Source organism: Myotis davidii, unplaced genomic scaffold, assembly GCF_000327345.1.
Source record: "Myotis davidii unplaced genomic scaffold, ASM32734v1 scaffold1176, whole genome shotgun sequence".
NCBI lineage: Eukaryota > Metazoa > Chordata > Mammalia > Chiroptera > Vespertilionidae > Myotis > Myotis davidii.
In genome coordinates, this window is record NW_006288437.1 from 62,962 (window position 1) to 74,418 (window position 11,457).

The following is an 11,457-nucleotide window of genomic DNA, read 5'->3' on the forward strand; positions in this document are numbered from 1 at the left end:
CCCTGTATGTATAAAGGCAACAGACATTCACAGGTAAGGACTAAAAAAATATGCCACTCTTGACTATTCCTGAAAAAAAAAAAAGCTGAACTGAAAAAAATATACTCTGGTTAATTGAGAAACAAATGAAAAATAAAATCTTGAAATCTAGGCCTGGCTGGTGTGTTTGGTAGTTAGAGCATTGGACCTCTCACGAGGGTTATGGGTTCAATTTCTGGTCAAGGGTATGTACCTGGGTTGCAGGTTCAATCCCCAGACCCTGTCGGGGTGCGTGCAGAAGGCAACCAATCAATGTCTCTCTCACATAGATGTTTCTCTCTATCTTTTTCTCTCTCCTTCTCTTCCTTTCTCCCTCCTTCCCACTCTCTGTAAATTAAAATTAAAATAAAATAAAATAAAATAAAAATCAATGGAAACAATATCCTCAGGTAAGGATTAACAATAAATAAACAAAATCTTGAGAAATTCACAATGTACACTGAAAGAGATCTAATATGTACAAAACTCTAAAACTGTAAATGTGAATAAAATTGAATGTAATGGCAAAGTGATTCTTAAAAGAAGAAAGGTTTATATAATTTTATTTTATTTTTTAAATATATTTCTCTTGATTTCAGAGAGAGGGAGAGAGGGATAGAAGCATCAATTATGAGAGAGAATCATTGATTGGTTGCCTCCTGCACAGTGGGGTTTGAGCCCACAGCCCGGGCATATGCCCCGACCAGGAATTGAACCATGACCTCTTGGTTCATAGGTCAATGCTCAACCACTGAGCCATGCTGGCCAGGCTATATAGATTTTAGAGAGGAGAAGCTATAACCCCTATGAAATGTACAAATATCAGGAAGAAAAAAAGTTTTCAAAGCAAAAAAGCTAAATATATTAAGGTAGAAAATTTATCTTTAAAATAGCCATGATTTTAAAAATCTGTGTAACAAAAAGAATTAAAAGGAAATAAAGGAGAGAGCATAGAAAAATAAAAAGCAAAAAATCATAAAATGTGATGTCAGAAATAAGGCCAAATACAATAGTTGTAAAAATAAGTCTAACAATGTTTTATCCCTTGCCTTTGGATCTAGTGGTGAGGATATCTCAATATTGCTAATTTCTGGGGACCTTACCATCTCTTGTTTATTCCTTTGACTACTTGTAAAATAGTCTCTTTATTTTCTCTTTATTTAAACCATCTGGAGTTTGCAAAGCTGTGTTCTGCCAAGACCATTTTTGATAATAAAATGGCAATTTTTTAAAGTGATTCTTTTTAATTTTTATTGCTTTCAGAGAGGGAGGGAGAGGGAGAGATAGAAACATCAATGATGAGAGAGAACCATTGATTGGCTGCCTCCTGCACACTCCCTACTGGGGATCAAGCCCACAACCCGGCCAAATGCCCTTGACCGGAATTGAACCCAAGTTGATGCTCTCTCTGTCCACTGTTCCAAACCGGCTAGGGCCATGGCATTCTTAATATATATTATAATTTAAAGCTAAAAGCAGTAAGTGAGGTTTTAAAAAAATGAGTAGTGGATATAAAATAATATTAAATTAAGCAAAGTTAAAGTTATAAGGAAGAAAATCAACAGAAACAACATAATGGGAAGCCTCTAACATACCACTTTTCATCAGTGATAGATCAAAGAAAAGAAAATATAAAGACAAAAAGGACTGTACAATAGAATTTATTAAGTGGAGCTGAAAGATAAATAGTAAGCTCTACAAGAGTGATCTTTCTTTGAAAAGTGAAAATCTGCAATGTTCCCTCCTCTTTCTATGTCAATTCAAGGCTCTTTGTTGCTATCAATATAAAGTTCAAAGTCCTTAACTTGACTTATAACATCCATTAGCATTTGGATTCTCATTACTCAACAACCTTAACACTCAGTTTTCTGCTGCATTCTATTCACTAGCCATTCTGAAAACGTTCAATTCTGGAACTTACCAGCCTCTGTCCCCCTCTGGCCTTTACACACACTGTTCCATCAGCTTCAAGTGCTGCTGATCCTACCCCCTTCCACCAGCAGCTCCTTTGCCCAGCCAATTTCTATTATTTACTCTAGGTTCTAGCCTGAATAGGTCCTTTCTATTTCAGGAAGACTTATCTGATCCAAGTCTGCCTTAGGTGGCCCTCCTGGGGTGACCTCATTCTTCCATCATCAAACCCATTTACATTGTGATTGCCTATTTGCCTGTTCTGCCTTTAGGGACACCAAGGGGCTAAGCTCAGTAAATCATTAATAAATGAATAAAGAAATAAATTTTTTATTAACATTTAATATTCCCAATAAATATGAACCAGAGTAAATAAAACATTAATGTATCCTGGTGAAATCACAGAACAGCTATGACCAAAAGGCCTTACAAGTAACCAGAAAGAAAACATTGCTTTCAAAAGCGTGACAATTACCTGACATCTGACATCTCTAAATGATTTCTGTAGGCCATGCTCAGGGAGGAAAAAAACATTTCCAACCAAGAATTCAATTCCTGGCAGGAATATGTTTACAGAATGTAGGCAAAATATAGAACACATTCAAAATACAATGGGGAGGAGGAGGTTTCTCTGTGTGATATTGAAATGGATCTCTTTCCTTTTATCTTATTTTATTTTTTCAGGAGATTCCCAAGTCCATAGCTGAGACAGAAAGATCTGAATCTCATAGTTGGTGTGGCAGATCCTTACCCATAGTGAGGGCCCTGAAGATGCTGAATGGCCCAGAAAGGGAAGCAGCCACAGAGGGCCCCAGTGGCACACAAGGCTCCCCCACCAGAGGCGGAGAATCCCAGGGCCTGTTCTCCCCCAGTTGAAATGCAAGATCTGTGGGAGCTTTGGGCACAAGGAAAGCAGCCTCAGGTGTCCCATGAAGCGTTGAGATAGGGCTGAGCCCTCTCCCCCCCCCAGCCCCGAGGATCCAATAAGATGAAGGAGAATCAGAAACCATTGGCTCCCCAGGATCCACAGAACCCTTGTCGTTCTTACATGACTGCTAGGGATATTGAACAGAAATCAAGGCTCAATGAAGAACAGAGACTGGCTCAGAGCGAGAGAGACAAAAAGAGGCCCCAGGAAAACTGGGAGGACGAGACAGAACTCTGTGGCTTTGTGAGACATCCAACCCGGCCGATGCCCATCCCCACAAGCAAGAGAAAGTATGTGCAAGACCCAGATGTCACCGCTGAGTGACCTGTCAGAAAACCTGACGTGACATTCTCAGCACCTACAATCAAAACACTGAGGGAAGCACCTGCTCACCTCCTTAACCAATAATGGGCAGGGAAGGCCTGTAGCAGACACTCTTCACCCAGCAGGCAGGCTTTGTCCAGAATCCCACCAACAGTGTCCAGCAGAGGAAAAACAGTCCCTATTTTGCCTCCAGCATCCCATGCTGCCACATGCTCATCCCTCAGGAACAAGCCAAGTTCCCTGAGGTCCAGAGAAGCTGTCGTTCACTCATAGTCACACATCGAGGGCAGTGCAGTGCCAGCAGTGGAACTAGTAGTAGAACGGAAACACCAGGAACCCTCCATGCGGTGTTCTTTCCCCTACTGTGTCACATGAAGGTGATAAACTCATGAAACTCACTACCCCAAAGAGGCTGACACAATCTTTGAACAGCCCAGCCATACTAATCCAAAGAGAAGTTGAGATATCCACAAATTTTAAGTGTGACATCGTTCCTGTCTTCCTACTACCCTCTCTTTGGGTCTCAAACAGCTAAGGTCTGCAATAGATAGCAAAAAGAACTGACCAGATATGATAAGGTCTAGTTCCACCAGACAGAATGCAGAATGAACCAACTTTTGCCAATATTAAAAACCTTGTTTTCTATAGCCTGTCTTTAGATATGGCACATATACTAGTAACGTAACTCAAAAGCCACTCTATATCAACTATGTACTGGACAGTGAAATTTGGCTTACTGTATTAAAACCTTGCCTGAAGAAATCCAGTATGGGTTGAAAAGGAAATGTTTCCCATAATATACACAGCGACATATATACAGATATGAGTATATTTGTTTAGAATATAACTCACTTAAACTAGTCAAAGTTGTTGTCATTCATATGAGGAATGATGTGGAAGGGGAAAAATAAAGTCACATCTTTTACTAAATCATATACTCCAAATATACATAAATTAAAACTATAATTTCATCTTTGGTGCTTGTGATATAATTAATCTCTCATATTTTACAGATTTATGTCAACATAGCTTGCCACTGAAATGAAATTGTGTTATGTATAGTATGAGCATATTATTTTTCACAGCTCTATAACATGGCACTGACTCAGCTGAAATCTGAAATTACTATATAGAATCACTCTAAATGTGGATTTATTGAAATAATGTTTTCAGGATCACAAGCAATGTGCATATTCTGCATAACTCCAAAATCAAGAGAAATAAAGACTTAAAACTTAATTTAGGACTTATTCATTTAAAATAGATAGGGTTATAATTAAATTATGTTCAGTTTAGTATATCCTTGACAAAGCAATATCTACTTTAACTCACTGGCATTGAGATGAATTTTGGTCTTAAATAGTAAGTATAACACTATTCTCAAATGGTCATTTAGAAGCAGACAAATATTCTAGTGTTTGTTAGTGCTAATCAAAATCAAGAATACAGACGGAATATGTGTGCTTAGATTACATAAATGGAGACATACGTTCATAAGCTGCTTTAGTAATTGCTTTAGCTGCATTCTTCTGAATATCAGGAATTGTAGAGTTTTCTGCAAATACTAAGAGCTTCTTAAGACCCCCTGTCTGTTGAATCTGCACCATGGTATCCATATCTTCAAGGCAATTGGCTATCACTGAAAGCGCTTCTATATGAAGGTCATTCAGTTCCTAATAATAAAAGCAAACACAATTTTAGAAAGTTGTACTAAAATAAATTTATACTTTCCAAATTTTACACAAGAGGAACTACGGTCAGTCAGAACATAATGTAATTAATTTTGTTGGGACAGAGGCTCAAGGAAACAGTTCTGCTTATTAACATAACATCACTTACCTTAACCCAGTGGTCTGCAAACTGCGGCTCATGAGCCACATGCGGCTCTTTGACCCCTTGAGTGTGGCCACGAAGTTTTAATCGCACTGTACGTGCATGCCCACACGTGGTATTTTGTGGAAAAGCCACACTCAAAGGGCCGCAGTTTGCTAACCACTGCCCTAACCGTTTGCCCTGTCTTTTCTCATCTCCCCTACTCCAAAGGGTTTTATAGATAAAAATAATTACTAGAAACTTCCAGTAATGGTATTCAAGTGAAGGTGCTCATACGTTTCACCAAAAGTAATGTTCAAATCTGGAGAAAAATTGTTTTAAAAAAGCAGACAGAAGCTGATTCCTTAAAATCTCCAACTGGTAGAGAGAAGCATGTGAGTGTGTGGCTTTCTTGCCTGAGGAATCTTCCAAATCCCCACAATAGTGGAAAACAGCAGCCTTACCTGAGCTAGAAATTTAAGATGGAAATCCTTAAAGTGAAAGAAACCCAGAAAGATGTGTCACCGTCATGGTATTCCACACAGCATTGCTTCTGGTCGAGGAGCTTACTTCACAGCAAAAGAAGTGTGGCGTTGGGTCCATACTCCTGGAATTCAAGGGCCTCACCCTGGTCCTCATCATCCTAGAGCAGCTGGCTTGATAGAATGGCCTATTTGAGGTTCAGTTACAGGGCAGCCAGGTGGCAATACCTTGTAGGTCTCGGGTGAGGTCCTCCAGAAGGCAGTATAAGTTCTGAATTGGTATCTAGTACTAGTCTATGGTGCTGTTTCTCCCATAGTCAGGGTTCATGGGCCCAGGAATCAGGAAATGGGAGGGATACCACTCATTATTATCTCTAGTGACCCACATGCAAAAATTTTGGCTGTCTATGTGACCTATGTCCTGCTGATCAAGAGGTCTTAGCTCCAAAGGGAGAAATGCTTCTATCAGAAGACACGTAAAGAAAAGATTGCTGCCTGGCCAGTTTGGGCTCCTTATGCCTCTAAATCACCAGGCAAAGAAAGGAGTTACTGTGCTGGCTGGGGTGATTGGTCCTTACCACCGAGAAGAAATTGGATTGCTACTCCACAATAGAGGTAAGAAAGAGTATATCTGGAATACAGGAGATCCCTTGGGGCATCTCCTATTATTATTATGCCTGGTGATTAAAGTAGATGGAAAGCTACAATAACCCAATCCCGGCAGACTACTAAGTGGCCCAGACACTTTAGGAAGAACGTTCAGGTCACTCCACCAGGAAAAGAACTACAATGAGCCAAGGCCCTTGCTGGGGGCAAAGGGAATATGGGATGGGTATTGAAAAAGGTAGTTATAAATACCAACTATGACCGCATGGCCAGTTATAGAAAAGAGGCTATTATTGTTATGAATATTTCTTCCTTATTTTGTTATGACTGTGTGTGTATATGCAGCATCTTTAATTCCTTCCCTCTTTTATTCCCTTACATAAGATATCTGACTTTAGAACTACTAGTAGTATTTAAGCATTGTTCATTTTACTTCACAGTATTTAAGTTATGGGATATCAAGGAGAAGAGTAAACATCATCCAAGGACTATGCATCCTTTTCTGGGAAAACTGTCAATGCATCTTCAGTGGTACATAGGATATCGGTACCATGTTAGGCAGAAGTAGGACAATGTTATTGTCTTTATTTGGAAATTAAGTGTGATTTAAGATGTGTACAGGTGCCAAATTGGCAAGGGTGAATTTGTGATGGTTATTTTTTATGTTTCAACTTGGCTAGGCCTCAGTATCTAGATATTTGATCAAACATTATTCTCAATCTAAAAATATTAATTATTTAGATATAATTAATATTCAAATCAGTAGACAGAGTAAAGCAAAGTACCCTCCATAATGTGGGGGTAAATTACTCATCTTGCTTTACCCTAGAGAAAGTTATGGCAGACAAAGGTTAAAAAACTAATTCTAGCCATGATTTTCTTCAGGAAATCATGAAGATCATAAACAGTACTTTAAAACCTTAAATTTTCTTAACCACAAGATTTTAATGAAGGTATAATTGACATGTAGCATTATATTAATTTAAGGTATACAGCAGAATGATTCAATATATTACAAATATCACCACAAGTTTAGTTAACATTTGTCACCTTCCATAGTTACAAAACGTTTTTCTTGTGATGATAACTTTTAAGATCTATTCTCTTAGCCACTTTCAAATGTGCACTACGGTATTATTAACTACAATCACAATGCTGTACATTACATTTTATAGAAACATTTAGGAGAGACACATTTCCTCATAAACAGTTGAATAAATGTTTTAAATACCTTAGCTTCCAGGATCTTGATGAGGTGATCCATCCCTTGATTGTCTCTTAGCATCGCTCGTGACGCCTTATCATTTGTAATAACCCCTAACGTTTTGAGAGCCAACAACTGAATAATTGGATATTCTGACTTAAAAAGCTCTAATATAGGAGGGATTGCATTTAGTTCTGGAAGGGTAGCTCGACACTTAAAATCCTGCCATGAAATACAAACGATCAAATAAGTAAATTTTAAAGCAAAATATAGCCTCAATAATCTAGAATTTCTATTTCCTAACAAAGAGTATTCCAATTTATAGCTTTGAAACCTTTCATTCCAGATTCCCTTCTAAAATAATTCATAAACCAAAGTAAGCAAACCCTCAATCGACAACACCAAAATATTCCTTGTAACTATGCAGACATTGTCAATAACAGGAAATGGACATATCTATGACTTATGCAGTAGCTATTGTTTCTTTATTTTATAGCAAGTTCTTATTGCCATGAATAGTATTACAATGAAAGCTATGCAGAATGAAATTCTTTTCACATTCTCTGTCCTGTGTCAAATAGTATTTGCTAAAAAGAAATTATGGCATCCGTTCTTTATTATCTTTATTCAAAAGGATCTTTTCTGAAATGCAATGCTTTTTGCAGGCCCTGGGCATGCAAATTCACATCAGGTTTAGTTCAGACACATGACCTTTATTTAAGACATTTATAATATCAAGGGGTCATTAGAGTCTAGGCAAATTGCTCTGCATTGTCTGTAATTTCGTGTGTGTGAGTTGGGTAGGAAGGGGTTGGTTAGAGTGAACAATGGAGAAAACAAGACAAAATGCCATGAAAAGCTCCCAAACTCTGACATTTTAAATCAAAATGTGTAAATGTAAAAAAGTATTGAAAGTGGAAAAGGCCCCACTGACAGCTTAGCTTTCCTCTACCCATCCTGCAACTGTTAATATTCAGCTTCCTTCAGACATAAAAATTGGAGGTTTCTGTGGGTTTTTTTGTTTTGTTTTTGTTTTTGGTTGAATTGTATCCCCCCAAAATATAAGTTGAAGTCCTAACCCTCAGTTCCTAAAAAAATGTGACCTTATTTGAACAAGGTCATTGCAGATATAACTAAGGTAAGGCCGCAGTGGCTTAGGGTAGGTATTAATGGTGTCCTTATAAAATTGGTGTCTTTATAAAAAGAGAGGAAATGGCAGAGGGAGAGATTGCAGTGCTACAGCTGCAACCCAAGAGACACCAAGGATTGATGCCATCATCAGAGGCAGAAAGAGTCAAGGAAGGGTTCTACCCAGAATCACAGAGGGAGCACGGCCCCCCTGACACCTTGATTTCAGAATCCCAGCGTCCAGCACTGTTAGAGAATAAATCCCTATTGTTTGAAGCCACCAGTTGTGGTACTTTGTTATAACAGTCCGAAGAAATTAATAACATGATTATTAACTAGTGCTTCTGTTATGAATAGTGGAGGTCTTTTCATTTCTGTTTGATTTAAAAAATATATGGGGAATCCAGCCAGTGTGGCTCAGCTGATTGAGCACGGTCCCCTGCACGAGAGGTCACCAGTTGGTTCCTGGTCGGGGCACATGCTGGGCTTTGGGCTCGATCCCCAGTAGGAGGCGTGCAGGAGGCAGCCAATTGATGTTTCTCTCTCATCAACGGTTCTCTCTCTTTATCTCTCTCCCTCCTCTCTCTCGAATATCAGTAAAAACATATTTTTTAAAAAATATGGGCAAAAAGAGCTGGAAAGAGACTTGGGATGTAAAACACACACACACTAAGAGGATTATTTTGGCCTTTTGGATAAGGTAAAGTCTTAAGTAACCAGAAAACGGAAACAAAGCTGAGCTGTTTTTCCAGGGTGCCCTTTTAGGGAGAAGCAATGGTAAAACCAGTCACTGCCCAGCCAAGGGCAAGGACTGCTAAGGCCACAAATGAATGCTTTTGCTGCCTTTGGCATAAGCCTCTGGGTCTCTCTTTTTCTGTATGATTCGTCGAGACAGTTTACCCAGAACCCTCCCTCATCTCTGCTTTGCCATCTCTTCCTTTCACACTCTACTGATGGCTACGTAGAGGGGTATTTTTGTATTTTCAGTTGATCTAAGCTGATCAAATGTGCGTGGGAATTGTTCAGAAACCTGAGCGAGGAAAGAAGCAGCGAAGGATGTCCATAGTGTCGGGGAGCTGAGCTGCTGTGGGTGTAAGAATGCGAACGTTGCGTTGGGAGGTAGGGGCATAGGTGGGGGTCAGAGGACAAGCTAGATTGGGGAGGAGAAGGTAGTCAGTTTCCATTACAAGAGAGAGCAGCACAGTGAGGTCACATCTTGCAACTGTGACTGATGAGTTCTGTTCAGTGTCCTCAGCTCACTGGGCTTTCACCAATACACCTGTCCCAACACCCTGGGACTCTGAGGAGGGTGTATATCATACCCACTGTGCTTAGATCAGCAAGGTTAGGTCAAACCTAGTTAAACAGGAATATTAGATTTCCTGTTGCAGAAGAGATACATCTTATCTAGTATAATCCCACCTTAATTTGTGAACCATGCTATTCTTGTAAAATTTAAATACATTTATAAAATGCCCTTTCATGGGAGACAAATACTTGTAAAACGCAAAAACTGAAAGGAATCTACACTCAATGTCCTTTATATCTGAATGATCACTATTGAATAGTACTAAGAAGTATTAATTAAAACTGGTGAGTTTCAGGCTTTTTCTTTTTTAGGAAAGCAACCCCTACAATCAACTTTTGGTCAAGATACCTTTTAGGAACGAAACTTACCTGCACCAGGTTGTAAATGCACTCAATGGAATTCTTCTTCACATCGGGGTCTGGGCTGCTCAGCAGTCTGATGAGCGGCTCTAGGCCACCGTGTTCAAATATCTGCACTTTGCTGGTGTACTCCGCAGACAAGTTTGCTAGGCAAAGACTAGCAAACTCGTGGATAACTACCTCTTCTGCATACGAAAAATAAATGGCATGAGTATGCTCAATACCTATTCAGCCATTACTTTCAAGCATGTTCTGAAAACCAAAGCTCCACAAATCTTACCTTGGCTGGAGCCCATCGTGGCTTGAGAGATTTTAATGACAATTCACAATTGATATTTCATAGGCAGTTTTAATAAGCAGTGTATTCAAGTGTGAAAAGTACACCAGCCCCATTTTTAAAAACACATATAAGATGCCAATTTACCTTCCGGAGCAAGCTGCGCAATAACAGAGTTCATGACATCTAACTCTCTTAACAGTTTTTTAACATCATCTACAACAGAAGCAAAATATTAATGTTTATTATTAATAATGATAATGGCCATGCCTGTTGAATAGTGTTAATGAGCTAGGCTCCATTATTATTTTTTACAGAGAAGGAAAACGAGGCTCAAAACCACACTGTAAATCAGTGGTGGGGCCAGGTCTCACACCCAGGTCTGCCTGACCCCGGTCACACTCTCCCCTGTGCTCCTTGATCACTGAGCTATTATGCTACCTTCTAAAGCACTAGAACAAATAACCGTAAAGCTGCAAAATGTGATTAGAACATATGCCCACAATTTGAGTTATGGTGCCCTACACTTGTTTAGTATATAATAGTAATTCTTTTTTTGTATTGTCCGAACAGTGTTTTTAAATCTTTTTTTTTTAATATATTTTATTGATTTTTTACAGAGAGGAAGGGAGAGAGAGAGTTAGAAACATCGATGAGAGAGGGACATCGATCAGCTGCCTCCTGCACATCTCCCACTGGGGATGTGCCCGCACACCAGGTACATGCCCTTGACCGGAATCGAACCTGGGACCTTTCAGTCCGCAGGCCGACGCTCTATCCACTGAGCCAAACCGGTTTCGGCTAAATCTTGATTTTAGTAAAATTTATACAGAATTCATGTAAGAATTATCTTCAGCCTTTTTTGGATTAACACATCTTGTTTACATTTCATTTCACTTCATTACCAAAATGCCAAAAATGCTTAATGGTAAGTACACTGATTTTTTTTTTTTTTAGAGTTCACTTTTGTATTATTTATTCTAGAGGCCCAGTGCATGAAAATTCATGCACTGGAAGTGGGGACCCTCAGCCCAGCCTGCCTCCTCTCACAGTCCAGGCGCCCTCAGGGTGGGAGGCGACCCGACAATCAGGGGAAGGC

General features: G+C 39.3%; 1 protein-coding gene across 1 annotated transcript in view; it reads right to left on the reverse strand.

Moving 5' to 3' along the window:
* Positions 1-11,457, reverse strand: part of ARMC3 (armadillo repeat containing 3) — a 162,995-nt gene that overhangs the window by 44,330 nt on the left and 107,208 nt on the right. The window contains exons 2-5 of the mRNA XM_015561742.1: positions 10,506-10,574; positions 10,091-10,266; positions 7,313-7,507; positions 4,671-4,854 (exon numbers count right to left, since the gene is read on the reverse strand). Coding sequence (XP_015417228.1) covers positions 4,671-4,854; positions 7,313-7,507; positions 10,091-10,266; positions 10,506-10,574 — 624 coding nt within the window. The remainder of the gene's footprint in view (positions 1-4,670; positions 4,855-7,312; positions 7,508-10,090; positions 10,267-10,505; positions 10,575-11,457) is intronic.